A 23209-nucleotide genomic window follows, 5' to 3' on the forward strand; every position below is an offset into this window, starting at 1 on the left:
ATGGTAACCACAGACTGTCTAACACATGGACGCAGTCTCTGTGGCGTCATACAGTAGTAGCAACTTAAAAGTTCCCGTTCAAGCTGAACGCCAGCTGAATGGCAGCCGTCTTCCAGCTGAGTTCCAGCTGGCTCCCTGCCAAGTCCCGTGAACGGAGAGACCCCCCTCCTTCTCCTGGGCGTGTCTATTTTTTACTGTAACTCCACCCACTCATGTGATTACAGGGTATGACCAGGAGATGGCGCTTCTCTCACAGAACTTATTTACAGTTGTTCTACCTGGAGATGACGTAGCTTACACACCTCGTTAGCATTCTCGTTGCTCAACCTTTTGTTTGCACTTACAGTAACGGGCTTATTGGTCTCCCAGTGTCACAGATCACAGAGCGGAAAATGCAGCTGGTTTGACTACTGCATACTATACAGTAGCCGTATGATTTGAGCGTGTTCATGAATTGAAATTAAATTTAAGGTGTTTATATCTAACATGTCACCATTCACCAAATCAACAACATCTAGTCTGTTCTGTCTTTACTAGTGGTGGGCTGTTATCTGCGTTAACGTGAGACTCTTATCAGGCGATAAAAAAATATCACCATTAATCTATTCTCAAAACTGTTCCAGCCTTTGAGGTCGCTTTTTGACTTTTTTTCTCTTTTGTTCATTTTTATTTTCTTCGCTGTAACTCTGTGGAGTCCTGATCTCTCTAGCAATGTTGTTTTTAGAAAGTTTTTGAGTTTTTCTCGTGTTTTTTAAATGCCGCTTCCACCTGGACAGCTGCCTTTGTTTACTCCGGGAACAGCTGATCGCGCTAATGCCGGGCCGGCATTGGCGCATTAATCTACAGTATCTATGGCCACCACTAGTCTTTACATAATTACTGAAGCGTCTCTTCTCTTGTGCTCGCGCACTCTCTCTCGCTCATCTGCATGCAAACAACAAACTAACCCTTAAAATTTTGCAAAAAGAATTGAAGAATAACAACAGCAATAATACCTCCTATTGAATATTTGATCACGGTTTGATCGTTGTGAGACGCCATTTAAAAAGGGGAATACCTGGTGATTAACAGCCCTTTGGAAGCCCTTTGTTATGTAGGTATCAACCTTTTGTTTGCACTTGATGGGCCTTTTTCCCCCCACGTGTCACACAAATCAGAGCGGAAAATGCAGGACAGACAATCATGGATGTGGCTAGTGGTGCAAAGGAAGCTTTAGTAATTATGTACAGTGAGGACAGAATAGCCTAGATGTTGTTGATTTAAACAGTGACCATAGGCTAAATGGCGTAAAGCGTAAATGGAAAGAATTACGGGTGAATCAAGTGTGAAATAAGTCAAGTTAGTTTGGTTATAATAAAGTTTGCAGTATATATTTACATATACATACATATATTTAGGAGAAGTCTGAGAGACCTGTGGTTTTAATGCAAACAAAGTTCTTTACAAAACAAAAACCTAAACGGTCGTATTGTGCTTAATTTGACGTTTGAAGTTTCTGAAGTGTCCGTGCTGTGTTTTAGTCCATGCTGGACGGAGCCAGACCCCGGTGGTCTCCTCTGCGCCCAGCTTTCGACAAGTCACATTAATGTTATGATATATTTTATTTATTATTGGTTAACTGTTTACCAAATCAACAACATCTAGGTTATTCTGTCCTCACTGTACATCATTACTGAAGCTCTTCTCTTGCGCACTCTCTCTCTCTGTCGCTCCCTCTTAATCTGCATGTAGTGAAAGCCACAGCTGGACATCAGTATCCATCATACTGTACAGTATACTGTACTATCAATATGGCCACTATGGCGTTCAGAGGAATATTCAGAAATCGAATGTGTTTTATACTGCAGGCTTTAGAAAGCATCAAACAGATATAACTCTTAAAAAACAGTTACGGGCGGAGTTTTCTTTAATAACAAGTTTATGTTGGCATGATGTTGTTGTGCATGACATGGAGTTGCGGCTGCAGCGGTGCCTCAGTGTTATCTTATCACAACTGTTTTTTTCCCATCAACCGATCCGCAGAACACTTGGTGCTGTGGGGGGCGATATGAACGGATCATGATGATCCTTTGCACCACTAACCACATCCATGATTGTGCTCTGTCTCAGCTGATCGGGTCACCGCTCACCCCAGCGTATCTGTTCAGATGTGTCTTAGTTTAGACAGTCTACGGTGAGAGCGGAACATCACTGCTCCTCCCCGTGGACAAATGAGGCATTGCAGCTGGTTTTCACACAGACTGCTTAGGGGCGTTTCCAGTCGGGCCCTCACTGACTACGTCATTGCGGGGGATTACATTACCGTCACGGGCCAGCCAAGGACCGTTCAAGGACCTGTCAAGGACCAGTCACGGCCCCGTCACGGTCCCGTCACGGAAACATGGGAACTTTTAAGTTGCTACATCTGTAGAAAACATGTGTGGACCTAGGCATGCGTCTCATCATGACCATTAAAGAAACCAACCTTAACCAACTTTTAGTTCCCTAAACTTTTTCAGAGTTAACTGTCATTGAAGTTCAGGAATCGCGTCATGCGGCTCATTGTGGAAAGCAGCAACCTTTTCTGTTGTTTAGGCCGGAGGACTGTGCTGTAAATCACTGTTACTGAGCTACAGTAAGTTCACACGTCTTTTATGTTTGCAACATCTCAAAGTGAGACAGAAGAAAAGAGGAAAAGACTGAGAGAGAGACAGACAGAGAGAGAGACAGAGAATAGAAAAAAGCTGGGAGGCAGAACAAGTGAAGGACAGAGAGAGAGAGAGAGCGTTAGAGGTGTTAATCAGAGGCTGCAGGTAGGTAAGTACAATGTGTGTGTGTGTGTGTGTGTGTGTGTGTGTGTGTGTGTGTGTGTGTGTGTGTGTGTGTGTGTGTGTGTGTGTGTGAACAGGCCTGACAGTATCTCAGGGCTACATCAGTGGCCATTAGTATTTTGCAGCACGAACACACACGTTGACAGGTCGGCTGCAGAGAGGCGCTCTGTGTGTGTTTGTGTGTCGGCTGGTTTTGACCCGTCCTTCCATGTGTTTATCTCACCCCCGGATGAACTGTGATGAGCCAACACACACACACACACACACAAACAGCACTCACTCCTCAAATGGCTCTGCTCATCAAATCTCAGTGATTTTCACACCATCTGGACAGAAATCTACAGTAAACACTCTGCTCATCCTTCAGTCTCACGGCCTTTTGGCCCCTCAACTCTTTTTAACCCTGATCTTGTCTCATTTCATTGTTCTCTCTCTTTTCTTTGCTTTGCTTTGCTTTCTTGTCTGCGTCACGGTTTAGTAAGGCTGGGCCTAAACGCACACACAGTGCAGGCAGGTAAGGTGAAAACAGGCCTCCACCGACGGGAATGGAGAGATGTGGCAGAGCCAAGCAGGAGAGCTGGCTGACGGGTTTAGTGGATGGGCAGGCAGATCCTGACCCAGAGACCACAGGTGTTAGTCTCAGGTAGACTAACTAATGCTTTAGTGTAAGACGGTCACGAAACTCAGCACCAGCTGACTTTGGTCAGTCTTAAACTCGTCTTGACGTTGTGCTAATATCAAACAAGTTTTCTTGGCTCATGCAAATAGTGACGATCAATCGCATGAACTGTGTCAACAACCAATAGGAGCACTCTCTCTAGCAGATGTGAGGGGGTGTCATAAAGTAAACTAGCCTCATACCAGCGTGCAGCAGAGACTGGCCGTGGGTAGACATGACAGACAGGTGTGCTGATGGCTGATGATGGGCAGACAGACAGGGAGAGAGGAACATGGAGAAAACATGAGGGGTCCACTCTGGGCTCAACTTCTCCAGTTCTTCTTCTCTTCTTCAGCTTTAAATGCTTCATGATTAAAGTTTACTTTAACACTTTGCTGTTTATTTTTATCTCTGCCGGATGAAATGGATTTCTCTGTGATTTATGGCAGTGCTGTCTTTGTGAGCCGCTCTCTCTCTTTTTCACACTTTTCACTTCACTCATTTCTTTTCTTCTTGTCTCTTATTCTGCCTCGTCTCCCCTCCTCTTTCCTTCACTCCTTTCTCCCCTTCGCTTCTCTCCATCCTCTCTCTCCTCGTACATTTTCTCTCCTTCACTCCTCTCTAATCCTCTCTTCTTCTTCTTCTTCTTTCCTCTCCCCTTTCTCATCACGCCTCTCTCCTCTCTCCTCGTGCCATACATCCTCTCCTAATCTCTCCCCTCCTCTCATGTTTGCTCCTAACATCTAACCTCCTCTTTATCCTCCTGCTACTATTCTCCTCTACTCTTGTCATTTGTCTCCTCTTACAGTTTCTCCTCTCCTCTCCTCTCCTCTCCTCTCCTCCTCTTCTCCTCTCCCATCATTTATCCCTCCTGTCACTCTCGTCTCCTTCATCTATTTTCTCCCCTCTCCTGTATTTCCTCCTGTTTCCTTCCCTCTGTGTGTGTGTGTGTGTGTGTGTGTGTGCTCTCCTGAGCTTTGACGCATCAGGAAGTTAACACTCTCTCATACACACACACACACACACACACACACACACACACACTTGCATACATACGCTCGGGGAGTGTGGAAGCTTGTTCATATCAGCTTCAACATCAGTCATCTGTCAGCACAACTTTTATCTGTACATCTCTGTCTGTCTGTCTCTCTGCCCGTCTGTCACTGCGTCTCTCTGCCTCGTTCGTCCCTTTCTCACTCCCAAACCCTCTCTCTCTCTCTTTCTCTTACACACAAACACACACACACACACACACACACACACACAGAATCAGCTCGTCTTTATCTTCTCATCGTTCCTCTCTGGTGGAGCTGCTGAATAAATCAACCCGAGGAAAACCAGAGATGGAGACGGGGAGATAGAGGGACGAGAGGTGCATGATGGGATATGATATGACAAATATATACAACGCGGGTTCCTATTCTCACTGGGAGGGAGAGAGAGAGAGGGAAGGAAGGAAGAGACGTGCAGCAAAGAAGGACAGAAAGAAATATGAATGCAGACTGACAGTGTGCTCGCAGCCTGCTCTGGCCTTCAGTTTAAAAACCTCGGTGTGGGTATACAAGGCAGAAAGAAAGAAATGAAGCTCACAAGACAGCGACTCCTTCCAATCTGCTTCATGTGTTACAACAACAAAAGCCTGAATCACTCGTTTCTTTTACATCCTGTTATCAGCCTCGTCGATGTCGTTCCACACTCAATCATCGCGCCTCTAAACAAAAAAAAACAAAAAAAAACTAAATCAAATTGCGAGTTAATGAGGTGCTGATAGTATTATTTCACAGCCGGGTGCCTGTGTGCACTGACTGATGGTGTGTGCCGACCTGTTAATACAACAAATTAGGAATTGGGCTTATGTCCTAAGCCCACAGAAAATCACCGGACGTGACTCGACGTTCTGCTCAAGGACACGAAAGTCCAGTCTTCATATTCAGCGCTTATTTGTTGGGAGAACGTGATGCAGAGTTATAAGACGTTCACGAGTGTTCACGAGTTTTCTGCGTCACGTGAGTTTTGGTTGCAGCGATAAACTGAACTGGACTTCATAGAGTCTCTGGCTTTTTATTAAACATTTTCTTGAGGTCCTCTGATGTGGAATTTCCTCCCAGATCACAGCGAGTCAACATGTTTCTGGTGTCGTCTTATTTCAAAGGAAAGTAAGACAGATTTTTTTTTTTCTTTCCTGCCTCTGAGCTACACAAGATGATTTATTTTTATTTTTTTTCTGTGGAAAATACGTCTTATCTTTTGAAACTACAAAGTGGGACAGCAACAGAGAACCCGATCTTTGTATGTGGCGAGCTGGAAAACATGTTGGCGTTATCATGAATATGTTTGTAGTTATGTTACGAAAAAGCAGAGCCTGGAAGAAATCATAGAAACTGCTGCAGAATACATGATGTGAGTTTGATTAAATCCAAACTGTATTATAGTGCTGTTCTGTTTTTATTCTTCCTCTGTGCCTGCAAACAGTAAATCAGGCTCATTTAAAGGGTTTGGTTCTGGTTCTGAAGTGGTGGGGCTGTATGAGGTATTTATTTATAGTCAGTGTATCCCCGACAGTAGACGCTGGCTGGAGGACCAGGACAGAATCTAAGCAATGGATTTATTATTACGTATTGTAGCCCCCTAAAAAGTCCAAACCTCAGGAGAAGAAACATCAGGGTACAGCCCTGTATGATGGAAACCTGAAGCGTTTATATCAGTGTCTGTTCGGTGCTGTTAGTTTTTTTGTGTGACTGTGATGTTGCAGATCGAGACAGTTGTAGACCAGCAACTGCAAAATAGTTTTCATCAGTGAACTCTGCCGGCTTTGGAGAGTTAGAAAATGTGTGAAATCAATCAAATTGTTCTTCTATTGTTTTTAATCAGTAACATTCCAAACTGGACACCTTCGCCAAACAGATAACGAAGCACACATGCTGCAAGTAGATTAGATAAGCGACAGAGAACCACGCGTTAGGTCTAATGCTCATACGCACACACACACGCACACACACACACACACACACACACACACACACACACACACACACACACACACGCACGCCTCATATTTGAGGAAGGTGAGGTTTTTAAAAATGAAGGCCAGAACAGAACAAGCAGACTGTTTCTGTTTGAAAATGTCACCAATCCATCAATCTGATAGGTAAAGGCCAGTCTTCTCATTATACCGTGTGTGTGTGTGTGTGTGTGTGTGTGTGTGTGTGTGTCTGCCACTGCTCTTTCAGAAGAAAAGGCTGCTGACCTAGCGAAGGCAGCACACACACACACACACACACACACACACACACAGTGCTATGTGGTGTATTTTAATGAGCCTCTGGCTGGTTATCTATAATTCATCTTCAACAGGTCTGGTCTGATGGCTTGGTCGCTGTGTGTGCGTGTGTGTGCACGTGTGCAGACAGCTGAAGTGCACGTGGTCATGTGATATGAGCAGCCTGTATTAATACAGAGCATGGCGGCTCATTAACTATTTATTTCTGTTCGTTATCTTGGATTTCTTTAGTTTCTTATGTCCGGTCAGAGTTTTTCAGTTTGATTCGATAACTTTTCTTTAACGTGTCGACTGTTTACAGTGAAAGCAGCATGTCTGATAACCTCCAGCTGCTTCTTTTAATTGAAGTCTTTTCCAGTCGTTATCTTTCAGTGTAATTAAAGCGTGGGACATGCTTTCCATCTGGTGGATCTGATGTCATGTTTAATCATGCTCTCTCTCTCTCTTGTAGGTGCACCACTCTTCATTATGACTCTGATCTTCCTCCAACCTCCATCATCATCACCTTCCACAACGAGGCCAGATCCACGCTGCTGCGCACCATCAGGAGGTAACACACACATTACACACGTTACACACCTGAGACATCGTGGTCCAGGTCCAGAGTAATCATTCACACACCAGTCATGCAGCCTTCTGAGGCAATTTGGGGTGCAGCAAGGACATTTGGACATGCAGACTGAAGGTCAGTTATAAAAACATGGGTGCTGCTGGAGTGCGGAGTTCTGGTTGAGGGTAATTATTATAATCTCCAAAACATGGAGGAAGCAGATTTTTTTTCACACTTGTAGCCAGTTTTTTACCAAGTTACGAAACGTAACTATCTGGTTTCCTGCTCCCTGTTTAGAGTGCACCTACGTCCTGATAATATTAAAGACTGAAGATATTTCCACCACAGCACTTGGCTGCTGTAACACGTACACCTACACAGAGTGGCTTAAAGATCGTGTTCAGGACATGTTTGGTGTGTGCTTGGCACCAGCTGTGGCACTATTTGGGTAGGCGGAGCCAAATAAATAATTAAAAGAACAAATAAGATTATCTTTGGCCAACCTACGACCCAATCACATCTGTGCTGATATTCACTGCACCAGCACTCTGTCTCTATACCTGAGCTCTTCTTGAGGGCTCAGTAGAACCAGAGGTTCATCATATATCTCCAAAATTCTGAAAGTTCCCATTTGTTATTTGGCAAAATGCCTCGCTGACTGTAAATGTGAACGCCTGGGTTTGTGTCTTTATTACTTAATAACACCTGAAGAGGTGTAAAGTGTAATTTCATGGTCTGATTTATGAACTGCTGCAACATCGAGGCATTAAATTCAGGCAAAATATTGACTATCAGCATCTCGAGGTTTTAATGATCTGCGTGTGTGTGTGTGTGTGTGTGTGTGTGTGTGTGCGTGTGTGTGTTGTGTGTGTGTGTGTGTGCGTGTGTGTGTGTGTGTGTGTGTGCGCGCCAGTCTTCAGTCAAACTTTTGGCTGACAAGCAAAGAAACATTCAGCTGCCAAAAATTACAGTCGAGATGCAGCGATGGTACACACACACACACAAACACACATTTACACTCCTGACCCTCCGAATCTCTGAACCATCGTCTGTCTTTCAGTTTGATGATATCAGCAGGTCGCTGCACACACACACACACACACACACACACACACACACACACACAATACAAACAGACACACACACACACACAGCTCCTGGTTTTGGCCTGGGTTCAGCTCATTATACCAGTCACTCAACAGGGACCGGCTACGTCTCCGTACTATCACAGAGGACAGTGTGTGTGTGTGTGTGTGTGTGTGTGTGTGTGTGTGTGTGTCCTCCCCTTCAGCCCTTCTCAAAGCTCTGCAGTTTTCAACCAATTAAAAGACAATCTGTCTCCCTGAGCCCCAATGCTCCCTTTGGCTCTGGCTCTGTATGTAAGTCTTGCTGTATATGTGTGTGTGTGTGTGTGTGTGTGTGTGTGTGTGTTGCCGGTGGTGAAGAAGTTTGGCTGTTTTTTATTTTTAGTTAGTGAATTTGGAACATTTGCTCTCACCATGACGCTCAGGATCCTCTGAAGCCGACAGTTTTATTTTAAAACGAACACAGCCGTGGCAGCGACGATTCATTCAGACACTTAATTTGCAGGTCTGAACACAAAGCTCGACTCCTCTGTCATAGACCTATGTCACTTTATATATTTTGTTGAGTTGTGACCCCAAACGTCTCCAACAATGTTACCAAATGCTTTATTCCGACATCTCCTCACAGAATGAGGATGGACAATAAAGACAACAACTCCCATGATCCCACACAACTTTACCTTGTCATCAAACTACGTTATTGTTATTGTTTTGATGTGAGAGACCCACTAGTATTACACACTGTTCATTAATAATAGATGAAATAACACGCAGACAAAGCTTTATGGACATAAAGAGTAAGAATTAATTATTTTAGTTGATCTGTCAGAGGTTTTACATACATGTTATTTATTATGATAATCCATTAGGTTCATTTGTTGTAGCTCTGAGAGACTGAAAGTTTGTTTGAAACCGACAAATGAGTTTGTACAAAGTGACGTCCAACCAACAAACTAAAAGCTGCCAGAGACAGGATGTGACTAATTATAGGAAAACATCTCTCCTTCAAGACATGCATGGTGTTTGCAGATAAGATACGGGGGGGGGGGGTATTCTGATGCTGTTCAGCAACTCGACAAACACCGCGCAGCTGATTGGATCAGCTTTTGACATTTTACTATTTCATCTTGACATTTTACTTTTTCAAGCTGCTATTTGCTGTTCTGCGTTCGAGTTAAGGTACATCCACAGAAAGTGTCCACTCTGAGAGAAGTGCTTCACCTGCTGTCTTTACGGGCACACTGAAGTACTTTGGGAAAGTTAAAATACCGCACTGAAAGATCGCTTGACATTTACAGGTTTTTTTTTTGTTTTTTTTTCATGAGTCAGTGAATCACAAGACAGCGGCTGACAACCAGAACCAAGCCAAATGAACACGGTGATGTGACGAGTCAGGAGAAGTGTGGAGCGAAAGTTCTGACACGTTTTCAAGTATCTGCATAGTATCTAAGAAATAATGTACAGCGGGACAGTCATTATTGTGAAATAAACCTTTAAATCAATCATTTAAAAAATATTCCATTGGTTTGTTGTCCTCCAGAGTCTACAGTCAGTACTGTGTCCATACCCGTCTGCTGTTTAGAAACAGATTGTAGTACTTGAATATTCAAACAAGCCGTCTAATAAATGTGTTTTAGATCGTGATTCGTTTAATGTACTTTATAGGGAGTTCTCAACTTCTCCTTTTACTTACTCAGAGGTCAGAGGTCAGACTGGATCAGGTGTTAGTGTCTTGCTTAATTGGACGTTTAATGGACCATCATGCAGTTTTGCATGTTTTGGCTCATTAACTACAAGTTGTGTGTAATTTACATTACTGCTGACCCAAAAGCAAACCATCAGGTTTGGGACTGGTCCTCCACCTTAGAGCCAGCCTCTGGTTTCAGTTTAGACACATACAGTACATCATAGTGATGAAGGTGCTTAACCTGCGGTTCATACAAAGATGCTACTGTCATTTTTTTTTTTTACTGCACAACAACCAACAGCTCCCAATGCTAATGTGAGAAACTGTGTTAATGTGAAGTGAAGCTTCACTGAAGTTTACAGAAGATACCAAACTTTTTCTAAGAGGCTTTGAAAGATGTTTAGTGGAAGACAGCAAAAAAATCGCAATCTAATTTCAAGCGTCACTTTTCAAGCAGAAAGAGAAGAAAAACATGAAGAGACAGATAATAGCCAGATACGTTTTCTTTCAAATATTTGCAGCCGTGCTTTGCTCCGGGGACTCTGAAAACACTGAAAGCACGTTGAATGCCCACAATTACATTATAAAAGGGTATAAGGGTATAATTTGGGGAGTTTTGTGCGCTTTGGGGCTCGGCAGCACGCAGGCCCGAACTTTAATAAGTTTGATTTCTGAGACAATGATGGGCACTTTGAAAGCTTTTCATCTTGTGATCAAAGAGTTGCTCTCTGAGGGAGAACCGAGCCTTGTCGATATTTAATCAGGCTCCGATCCGAAAATTGATCTCATCTTCTCCGTCTCTGTCGGGCGAGAGATAAGCAGGCGGAGGGAAAAGAAAGACAGAGACCGAGAGAGAAGAGAGACGTGGCACTTCTGAGGACATATTTGGTTTTAATGGGTTTAGTTTGTTTTGACTTTGCGTGTGCATGTGTGTGTGTGTGTGTGTGTGTGCGTGTGAAGCAGCCTCCTGAGCTGCAAAGCTTCCATTATTATGGAGGAGCCACAGGAGCATCATGGGAAAAAGAGCGAGGGAGGGAGAGATCTCAGTCTAGATCAGCACCAGCTCAGCACTTTCTGATTCAGTGGACCTAAAAAACGCACAGTAAAGAGTCCGGATCACTTCCTCTCCAGCTGATCACTCAGGATTTATTAGGAAGAGGTCATTAGGCAGATTGATAGTCTTTGCTTTCTGCTGCAAGTTTACTGTTTGACGGGGTTTAATACGGCTCCGTTATACTCTGCTCTTCTTCATTTCCATCTCAATCTTTGTACCTTAAGTCAACGTAGTTGAGGGTGAGGGACAATCTGGCAAATAAATAATGCCATGATCATTTTAATCTAATCTTTTTTCTTCATTTTAAAAAATCCAAGTAGACTGTAGACTTTGCACGACTGAAACACAATCACAATCAGGTTTTCACATACCAGGAATTAGTTGTGGTGTTATTGGTGCAAAAAAAATCAGTGATTAGATCCTGAGTTCATTTAATTTGGGTTAGGACACAGTTGCATTGTTTGCAATACGTCACCGAAGGGAGAGCCACGTGAAGCAGTTCCTCCAATCCAGTCGGCTACATCACTATATTCGCTCGGATCCGCTAATCACTGAGTTTGGAAACAGAACTAAGAGGTCCGAAGATTCACCTGAACCTGCTCACCCCTAACATGTCTTTCTTCTTCTTTTGATCAGTGGGCAAAAAACATCTGCAGTACCTTTAAAAATTGTTTAACATTCCTGATTAGACGGCATTCACTGAATACATTTGGCGCCCAACCTCAGCTGTGATTAGACAATATTTATCGAGATTACACAGCGTTTGCAGGATGCTGATATGTAGCATTACAGATCATCAGTGATGAGACATTTCATTCCATCTAGATACCATTCAGAGCCTGTACGAGGCATTAAATCATCAGCGATGAGCCGATACATACAGCACCCACTAAATAAACATCACGAGACATTAATGAGTGAATATCGATATAGATCATGGTAGATTAGCAGCGACGGGAGTGTATTTATTGTGAGCAAACTAGCCTTTTGACCCCAGACTGGGACTGATAAATGTAGATGTACAGCACTGTAGATCAGCAGTGATGAGACAGTATTTACTGGGTGCAGATATACGGCATAATGCATCACCGGTAGTTAGACAGAACGGAGTGTATTGAGTGGCTGAATCAGGATTTTTTCCCCCCTCTAAGAACAGTTTCTGTGGATGTGCTGGAAAAGGCTTTCTGTCAGAGCAAGACAGATTTAACACACAATGAAAAAGGTGCAGTGGATGATTTTAAAAAGCCAAATCTGTAAAGTTTACACATTTCTAAAAATATCCAAGAATAAATAAAGACTTTTTTTTCCCCTCGTCTCATTTTCGCTGTGAAATTCTTCCTCTGCTGTCAGAAGTCTTGATGAAGAAATAGGTTGGAGGAAGATGGTGGGATGCGGATGAATGGAAAGACTGGTGGATGCAGAGGTGGAGAGAAAGTGGTGATGAATTACTTCAGCAAGGTAGAGGATGGAAGAACCGGCTGTCAGATAACCAATCAGGCAGAGAGAGGAGAGGAGAGAGGGATGGGACGGAGCGGAGGTACAAACGGAGAAAGATGGAAAGGGAGAAAGGTTTAGAGAGGATGAAGAAGAAACAAAATTGCACCCTGAGCAAAGTCTAATCCTGCATGAACAGTAGAAACTAATTTGACTCCTCACCTGTAGGGAATGGAGTTAGAGAAAAGCAATTTTGCACCTGATTTACAATAGGAATAAAAAACTAAATACCCCATACACATGGAGGATTTGCAACGTGTTTTCACGGTAACCAACAGAGCAGAAGAGATCTTGCTCACGACAGTTGAAAGCATCGCTTCTCGGGTGTAAATAAATCCATAAATCCTGGGCAGCAAAGAGGCGAGACGATCTGAAACCCGTAATAGAGGTTTTTGTAGCTGCGTCACACGTTCAGCAAACACATCTGCCTTCATGGAGGCGAGTGGGGAGTGTTCAGTGCACAGACAGAAGTGAACCGAAGGCTTTAAAAGGAGAGAGAGGAGACAGGAGCGAACAGACGAGCAACTTTAGTTGTCATTAAAGTACAGTCTCAATGAAATCTATTCAACTTGTTCAATAATAATAGTGTCCTCGTTTATGATCCCAGTGTCCTGAGGGCAGAAGCTCTTCCTGGTTTATCCAGGATCCTTAATGATTCTCCTCGCCTTGTTCTTACGGCGTCTGGTGTGAATATCTTTTAGGCAGAGAGGGGAGAGTTAGAGTGTTAGTTACACTAATAATTAGACATAACACAAAGTAAGAGCTCCAACCAAACATAAAGCTTGTGATGTTTTCTACTGACAAAGACAGTTCAACAGAGAACAGCAAGTCAACATCCATGTTAACAAGTACAGATCAGGCTGATGGTGAGCTGATTATGACATGAAATGTTAAAGGTCCAGTGTGTAGGATCGTTTCACCCTCTCTGGATTCATTCTCCGGGGACCATGAATGTCTGAAAGTCAGAATTTCATGGCACTCCATCCAAAGGTTGTTGAGAGTTGTTCAGTCTGAACTTTGGTGTCAGACCAGAGGCAAGCCTGCTAGCAGTGCTAAAAACAAACATAAATGTTGCAGTAACTTATGAAACGAAAAGCTGCTCGCCTTCGGAACAATACAAGCGAATCCTGCTGGACTTCAAGATAAAAGAAAAGGAAGTGGTTGAATAAATCAACTCCTGTCCCACAGTGTCCATATTTCTCTTTCTTCTCCGTCACTCTTGTATAAACTCTGGCATCCTTTAAATAAAGTTACAATCAAAATCACATTTCAAACTCGTGCTCCTGACCTCGATGTGCGCCCACAGTTTAAACACTTGTCTGAATGTCTTCTACCGGACTTCAGTCCACACCTGTTTCTGCCTAATTCTGTAGTTAGCGAGCTAATTGACTCACCGTCCATCTGTCCGTTCTCTAAACTGCATCTCCTGTTCAGGGTTGTGTGTGGGGCTGGATCCTGTCCCAGCATGCATTTGGCAAGACAGGTTGCCCGTCTTTGCGAAATTGACAAGACACAAAATCGATCGACGTATCGGTCATTAACTGAACATGAAGAGATTGTCGGTGTCCGTTTGACGACGACGCCAAACAATGTGAGGAGCTACAACACGGCAGGGTTTGTCATCGACTGAAGAATTTCAGGAGCAGCCTTTTATCCAAATTGTCTCGCTCGACTGTGAGTGCACACAAGCACGGGTTACCTCCTGTGAGGATTGAACCCAGCCGTACAGCAGCCAGAGAGTGGGTTTACATTTACACACACACACACACACACACACACACACACACACACACACACACACACACACACAGGCAGCTCTAAAAATGCAACGCTCCTAAGACACTTTGGATGAAAGCGCTCTCCAAATGGCAGCTGTAGGTAATGAAAATTTCTCCCCCAAAACTTCCCCCTAAAATTGATATATGGAGTGTTGGAAATGAGCGGCGCAGATACAGAGCTGCTATTCTGTGGCAGGCGACTGCGGCATTGTCAGCGGTGATAATATTTTCTGTGAGCCGAAGATAGCTTCTCCCTCGGCACGCCTGAGGGGAGGTTAAGCCTCATAGCTAGTGGCCTGTGAACCAGAGAACGGGAAACTCCTGTGTGTGTGTGTGTGTGTGTGTGTGTGTGTGTGTGTGTGTTAGAGAGTGTGAGGTGGTGAAAGGGAGGAGAGGAGGTGGAGAAAAAGAGTGGATTGTGTCCATCCATCCATGTCTGTCTGCCTCACTGTAACACGGATAGATAGATAGATAGACAGACAGACAGACAGACAGACAGACAGACAGACAGACAGACAGACAGATAGATAGATAGATAGATAGATAGATAGATAGATAGATAGATAGATAGATAGATAGATTCAGTGGAGGAGTTAATATGATCTAATGAGATAAATACACTCTTGACTTTTGACTTGATCACCTCATTTCTCCGTCTTCTTGATTCCACCCTTCTTTCTTTGTTTGCTTGCCCCCCCTTTCCTTCCTTCCTTCCTTCCTTCCTTCCTTCCTTCCTTCCTCCACCTCTCTCCTCCCTTCTTCCCTCCATCTCATCCATCAATCCGTTCATCCATCTCTCCTGATCGCTCCTCAACTCCACGGAGAGAGAGAGAGTTACAATCAGGGTTATTTGTCTCCCTTACTAGCCCACCATCTCTCTCTCTCTCTCTCTCCCTCTCCTCCTTTATTATCCCTCACTCTTTCATCTCGCTCCACCTCCCCCCTCCCTCCCTGCATCCATCATTCTTCCTGATGGGGTCTGGTCCCTCAGAGACTCGTAGTTTCGCTCCACACCTCCTCCTCCTCCATTATCAGCTTCAGCTCCCTCCATCCCTCGCTCCCGTCTTCACTTTCACCTCTCCTGAATTCAGTCCGTTCTGTCTCAATCAACCAACAATCTGCCGTCCCTCCTTCTGCTCCCTCCTCCTTAGCTCCGTCCGTCCTGGAGATTGCTCCGTTGTACTTTGATTAATCTGTCACACCTCTGTTCATTTATCCTCCGTGTTTTTCTTACATTTCATTTTATTTTTGTTTATTTGACAAAGACAGTGAACGTGTATCAACGGAAAACTGAACAAAGATCTGGAATTAACCCCAAAGTCTCATTTTCATCTTTTCATCAACATCATAAATATACACACACTAGACTTTCTTTCATCCTTCCTTTGCTACTCCCTTTCTTTTCTTTTCTTTTTCCTCTCTCCTTTCTTTCCATAATCTCTCTCTCATCATCCTCTTTCTCCTCCTTATCACTTTTTCTTGTTCCCTTTTCTCTCCATTGCCTGTACATCCTCCATGCAGCCCTGTTTCCTCTTTCCTTCTTCCCTCCTTCCTTCTGTGTTACTTCCCTCCTCACTTATTACTTTATTTCTTTCCTCCCTTCATATTTTCTTCCATCTTTATCCCCTCACCAACCTCACTTTTTTCCCCTCATCTCTTCCTCCATCTCCCATCCTCCTTTCTCTCCCTCTTTCACCCATACCTATGCTTCTTGTGCCTTCCTCCCTCCTCAGCCTCATCCAGAGGGGATGATGAACACAGAGGTTATTGAGGAGCAGGAATAATGAACTAAAGTGGCACAGAAACCGACCCAGAACAAAACACATTTTCTTATTTTCGTCCAGTAAAAGTTATGAATTTTTTATGTTTCAATCTCACCCCTTAATGAAATAGTTTTTTAGAGGCGACACGTCATGCATTTTCATAACTGGAATTTGGGCTGACATTTTCAATATGTTGTTTCATATGGCATGCAGTGCGCACATAATGGATTCATGAGCAGCTGAGTGTGTGTGTGTGTGCGTGTGTGTGCAGGTTGGCATTTACTTGTCAGCTCGGCGTATATTACACACACACTTTGATCGGCCGTACACTTGTGTTTGTGCAGATTTGAGACTGATGTTCTTCTTTTGTCTCTCCAGCGTTTTGAACAGAACTCCAGTTCACCTCATCCATGAGATCATTCTGGTGGACGACTTCAGTGACGACGGTGAGCTGCTGCTCGACACACACACACACACACACACACACACATTCCAGGTCATAGATAACAGAGATGAGACCCGCATAACAGGTCAGACAGAGCGATGCGTCCACAGCAGCTGGGTCCACGGTTTCAGGATTACAATGAGGATGAAAAGAGAGACCTCCATTCTGGGTCAAAGAGGAGACAGATGAGCTGCACATCGCCTGCAGCTGTGTCCGCTCTGTCTCCAGAGAGACACAAAGTCCAGGTGAAACAGACCCAACAGACAAGAGAAACTTAATATGATTCATCTTCTTCAAAAAAACAGGCTGGTCTTTATTTTTCTTACTGTCAACAAACCCGGTGAAAAGATTAAAACCAGTCTTTGTGCATGAAAACATTATTTATATATATATCTTCTTCCTCTGTGCCACAGAGCTGCATTGTTGTCAAAAACTATTAAAAACACACCAGTGAATCAGCTGGATGACATGCTCCTTCATTATCATGGACACACACACACACACACACACTGTAGTTTATTCACATACACCGTCCTGCTGTTCCAAATACTCACTAGAGCACTAAATGCGGATTTGACAGCTGAAAATAGTCCCCAACAAAATGAATGCACGCTCCTCCTGTGTGAGTGAAGTTAATTAAGAGCTGCAGCGTCCAGCTGTCTTAAAGATGTAGATCTTTAATGTGAGCCAACACACACGAGGTGAGGAGAGAAGTTTCCTGATTTCTTTAAGAAACAGAAATACAGAATAGTGCCAGCCGTGTCTTTTTAGCAGAAGCAGCAACACGACACAGTAGAAAGTGAAAATGACACTGTGAACACAAATAAGGCAGCAGAACTCCAAATGTTTTAGTTCATAAACTCAAAATTCTGAGGTAACTAGAACTTAAATATTTGTAGTTTATGCCACTCATATATTTTCTGCATATAGCTCAGAATATCCATTCACAACATTCATTCTTATTCCAATCTTTTAATTATGTATAACTCAAAAACACTGAAACAAACTTAAAACTTAATGACTAACTTACATAACTTACTCTCTGACTTCGAGATTTATATATATATTTATTTTCTATTCACAGTTTAAGTATAGAGAGTGCGGGAGAGAGAGCAGAGTGTTCCAGGATCTCAGGGGGAATATTTCTCCTGTAATGACGCAGTGGAGTACTGTTGTTGAGTCGAAGTTTTAAGTGGAATAAAATGGTCTAAATTGAAGTACAACAGTGGACAGTTAAAGTTATTTTCCATAGACCGTTAAAAGCCTTGAACCCACAGAAATTGTTCTGGTTTGCTGTAGAAGAAAATAAGTTTCTGTCTGTATCTGCTGACCTTGATACGATCAGAAATACGTCTGCACATTTGGTTTTTATGGCCAGGGAGTACAGCAGTGATAAGAGAAACACGAACGTGCAACGGAAAACTCGACGTGCGGCGAAACAGCAGATGCAGGAGAAAACCAACGCCTGATAATAAGATTTGATTTGTTCGTCTGTGTTCGAGGTCGCTCGCGTATTACACGTTTATTTATCTCCCTCGCTGTGAAGTCACGGTTGAAATGTTTTCAAGGAAACGAAAACTTCAGCACTTTAGTTTGAAAAGTCAGCACGTTGGTAGTGGATCCACAACCTGTAGCTTTGTGCTGCAGGCGTGAACTCATCACGTCACAAATTAAGAAGGACTAAATGTCTCCGCCACACGGCTGCTTCCTCGTCCTCCTTTGTATTCAGCTTTGCTTTCTGTAGTTGGTGAAACACAGAGATCTGAACATGAAAAGAAGTTTTGCAGCGGGAGGGGAAAACATGAACACCAATTAATTCTAGTACAGAAAAAACAACGTTGCTGAGCGTTCACTCTGAAACCTGGCTCAGTACTTCCAGATTCTCCACATCTCCAACATCCCATTATCAAAGACACCTGCTGAGTTAACCTGAGACCCAATCAAGACACGTGCAGGAGTGAAAGGTCTGGTAATGAAGGTTAAACAGTCAGAGAAGAGGAACAAGACGGCGGAGGGATGCAATCAGCAGTGGAGGCTGGTGTAAGAAGAAGAAAGAACATGTGCAAATGAGGAGAAAACTGGATAAACAGGGTTAATGACCCTGTGTGCACACTGGAAACATGTCACCCTGCAACTAAGTGTGAAGGCTGATCTGCAAAACCACAAAACTTCATCTCATTTCCTCCCACACAGCAGTGTGTCATTTATATCTCGCCTTTGGCAAAATTCCTAATTTCTTCCACTGAATTATTCTGGGATATTTGACCTGCTTTGTTTCCTCCTGCTGCATGACAGCACAGTGATTCTGTCTCAGCCAGAAAGACTGTGAATCCACATTATCAGCATCATCGTGGGATGTGAAGTTTTCTATTCAGGGATTGTCTGACGTATCCCGGCAGTCCTGTTTATCTACACCACCTGTCACGCTCCAGATGTGTTCATTCCACCTTCTTCTACCATGCACAGTTTATTCTTACAGCCAAAATATGTGAATTGCATTTATAAGAAAATCATGATTTATGTTTTTTTTCCAAAGTAGCTGAGCTCCTCCACAGTCTTTAAACTCATCACCAGGTAACGGTCTCCATTCAAACCTGACCTGGTTTGGGGTTTCTGCTTTAGTATGACCTGTTTTACGTTAAAAGAGTCTGAAGGTCGCCGCTTGATAAAAACAGCTGGATGTTTAACACATACTCGCATATGAATGTGACATCTGGACCGAGATATTGGCGCTCTAAGCCCTCTGGTTTCCGTTTGTACTCCGAGCAGTATTGACCAGTCACATCTGATCGGGCTTCGATTGCAACCGCTTGTAGAGATTGGCAGAAATGTTTTTTCTTCTTCATTCTCGCATATCAAGTTACTAATCAGAGTGCTGAGGAAGTCTGAGTCAGAGGATATCAGATACCTCTTACACCGGAAGGCCTGAAACATTGGCCATTGTCCCCCAGAGACTAAATCCACGTCAGACGATAGCCGACGGGTTCTGAGACTGACTGTGAGTAGACTCTTGTAACGTCTTGTAAAGGAGACTGCCGAACTGAAATGCATTGTGTTGCAATAGCTGCAGTTTACTGGTTAAAACCTTGATGGAGTGAGAGAGAGAGTCCTGACGAAACTTTTAGTTTCAGGAGAAAATTGTAGTTTCTGGATCTCAGGTCAAAAAAAAAAAAAGCGTTCACCTTCACAGCGGGTCAAAACATTTCTGTCTGGGTCAAAGTGTTTTCTCGCCTCTTCTCACAAAAACTCTGCAGTTTCCCACTTAAAAGGAGAAGTTCAGCGGAGAGACGAGCAATGAGGCGTCCCCTCTGGTTCAAAAGGGCTCTGATGGTGGTTCGGAGTTATTCAGGGCCACTAAACTTTGACGCAGCGTGACTGAAGGTTTTTCTTCCTCAAATCTTTTTTTATTTTTGGTCTTTTCACAACACATACTCATAGCTTTTGATTTTGGACGTGTGCGCTCTGGGAAATCATGTTTTTAGATCTTGAATATAAATCTGTTCTAAACTCTAGTATCTGTTGTTACCTCACTGTCTTTGGAAATACAGTTAAGTATTTTCATAAATTAATTGTATTGATATTTCCAGGGCCAATGTTTTTTTTTTTCCAAACACGTATTAAATATTCATCCCACTCATATCCGAGCAGTTCTCTTTTTCCTTTCCTTCTTTTCTCTTTGACGCTTTCCACCAAAGTATTATTATTATTTTTTTGAACATGCATTTCAGCAGACGGCTATATTCAAAAAAAAAAAATAATACAAAAGCGACAAAAAATTCAGCAGGGAGCAGCAACTAAACAAATGTCTGAGTCAGATGTCTGAGTTGTCAAACAGAGAGCTTTGAATCGCCGTCCTGCTGCTGCCGAGCTTTTCAACAAGCTGCTAATTTCCCTCCAGAGTCGAGAAATTATCCAGATTTATTTCACAGCACACAATGTTGTATCCAGTTCTATTATATATTATGCTGTTCATTTGAATTCACTCTGCGATTTCTTTGTTGTTGTTGTTGTTGTTGTTTTTTTTTTCAGAAAGCGACTGCCAGCTTCTCACCAAACTGCCCAAAGTCAAATGTGTCCGCAACAACAAGAGAGAAGGTACGGCAACAGCCGTGTGTGTGTATGTGTATTTGCATGTTTAATTATCCATCCTGCCTTTGTATGAGTGTTGTCAGCGGTATGCTGTATGTGAGCATGTGTGTGTGTGTGGAATAAATTGGCTTTTTCATCTCTTTGCATAAACATGTCCATATATAAACACGCCACAGACAGACAGACAGACACATTAACGGACGGACAGTGAGTGAAGTGAAATTGATTCATTCATCTTTGGCGACGTACGGCGCCGCAGAACTGAAATGACCTGAGGTGAATTGAAGTGACAGGAGCTGCTGCTGAAATAGAGCCCGGAGAGGCGCAGGCCGCCATAAAAGAAACGTTACTGAAGAGAAAGACGTCTTCCATGAACTCAGACTAAATATACCACAAATTCAAACCTAAAATTTGACATCTCCTTTTGCACAATGCCAGGAAATCTGCATAAAAGCAGCAAAATTCATAAATGACAACCGGCGGAGAGTTAATGCCTCATTCACACAAAATCTGGATATTAATACAGCCATGCGTCATGGCCGTGCTTATCATTTGTCTATATAATCCATTTGGAGCTGCCTCCATGCTCTTAAATATACAAAAATTAACATGACAGCCTGACAATGTGATGGGGTCATGAGCGTTTTGGGAAGGAAATAGACGAATATGAGCCAGAAAAGCTTCCTGTCATTCTGGATGCATGTGGAGGTAGCGTGCGGATTATTCGAGGCTGCGATTAGACCAGATCAGGCGCTGCAGCACATCGCCACGGGGTCGTGTGGAGGCTGGTGCTGGTGTGAGGAATGTCACCGCTGTGAAACAATTTAGAAATGAACTTTCTGTTTCTCTGATTCACCGGCTTCCAGAACTCCCTCTCTCTCATTCACTGTCTGTGTCAGTTGACCACAGCTGTCACTGTCACTATTTAAGACACAGACGTAGACGCTGGGTACATGAAATAAACAACAGGCATATATCACAGTGTGATCTATGAACTCCACCTAGACAGTGACCAGTTTTACTGACATGTGAGGCGAACTGTGGAGCAGTCTGATCATCAGATTGGCGTCTTGTATCCCCGCTGCAGCCAAACACACGATGATCTGATTCTTCTTCAATCACCAGCACAAGGCCTCCACAGAGCAGCTTCGTTTTTAAATACGTTTTTCAGAAACTTGATTCCAGTGTTGAGGACCATTCTCTTCTTTCTGCACTGATATCAGAGCTAAAAATTAAATAAAGAAGACAGTGTGAGGGAAAGGCTGCTTTCTCACACTGTATATAAATAGTAATACATGGACCCCGGGAAGAGTAGCAATGACTTTGTGCCAGCTGAACCAAATAAAGAATCAAATAATAAGAAAGAGAGAAGAGAGCATGCAGACCATGAAGACACTATCAAAAAGAGAATTACATTCCCTCTGTACAGTAGATTTAGCGTTAAGATCAGAAATCCATCTCACCTCTGCGGGCTCGTAGTTTCTACCTCTGACTGCTTCGCCCTTTTTTCTCCAGAGGTGTTTGACGTGAATGTAAAAAAACACGAAAGCCCGCCGCTACGGTAAAAGCTTTCCTTCTGAAGGCTTCGCCTCAGACGTGAGATTTCCAGAACATGCATGGCACTGTAATTACAGAGTACACCTCGTTCATACAAGCGAGCGTTCGCCGTACACCCCACCAACAGTCTCTTATACACCACAGAAACACAAAGCCACTTCACTTAATGACTTCTCAGCTGTCACAGGTCAGAAATGAGCCTTCACAATCCCCCCCTCCATCAGAGCGTCGTCTTGTCTGGATGCTTCAGAGTGTGTCCTCGCTCTGAACAAATGTCAGACAGACGTTTTCAGGCGTCTCCGCAGACACTGTTATTTGGTGCCACCTGAGTTTAAATAGCATCATTCTCACTGTGGCAGAAAGTAGAAATCACTTCTGGCGCGTGTTTTTTGGCTGTGCCAATTGAACTGAGATTGCTGCACCTCAGAATATGAGCTGGGCTAATATCTTTGGTCTTTTATCTTCGCCTCACGCTTTGTCCCCCGTTCTCTTATATTCTGTTTTATTTTGCTCCCGGTTCACTTCTGTGTCTGCCTCTCTCTCTTTAACAACAGGGACTCTTGTCCTACATGCTGTCACTGAAGGATTTCATTATAGCACAGTCATGCTGATCACACACACACACACACACACACACACACACACACACACACACACACACACACACACACACACACACACACACACACACACACACACACACACACACACACACAGGCAGGGTTCATCAGTTTGGCTAGTTAATAGTTTATGGCTTCAGGCCTCCTGACTTGATTGTCTTTTAATGCCCATAAAAACACACCAGACTCATAGTGTATGTCTTCAATGTCACACACACACACACACACACACACACACACACACGCACACACACACACATAAGTACTGAGAGACTTGTGAGGACCCTTTCCATTCACCTGATCTGAAGCTACACATCATCATGTGATATTAATATATCA

General features: G+C 43.4%; 1 protein-coding gene across 4 annotated transcripts in view; it reads left to right on the forward strand.

Annotated features, from left to right (window-relative positions):
- galnt14 (UDP-N-acetyl-alpha-D-galactosamine:polypeptide N-acetylgalactosaminyltransferase 14 (GalNAc-T14)) overlaps positions 1–23209 on the forward strand; it is a 137107-nt gene that overhangs the window by 81902 nt on the left and 31996 nt on the right. For all 4 annotated transcript variants that reach the window (XM_027284511.1, XM_027284510.1, XM_027284512.1 and 1 more), the window contains 3 exons: positions 7200–7298; positions 16538–16605; positions 20634–20699. In XM_027284511.1, coding sequence (XP_027140312.1) covers positions 7200–7298; positions 16538–16605; positions 20634–20699 — 233 coding nt within the window. The remainder of the gene's footprint in view (positions 1–7199; positions 7299–16537; positions 16606–20633; positions 20700–23209) is intronic.

This window comes from Larimichthys crocea, chromosome XI (assembly GCF_000972845.2).
Source record: "Larimichthys crocea isolate SSNF chromosome XI, L_crocea_2.0, whole genome shotgun sequence".
Classification (NCBI taxonomy): domain Eukaryota; kingdom Metazoa; phylum Chordata; class Actinopteri; family Sciaenidae; genus Larimichthys; species Larimichthys crocea.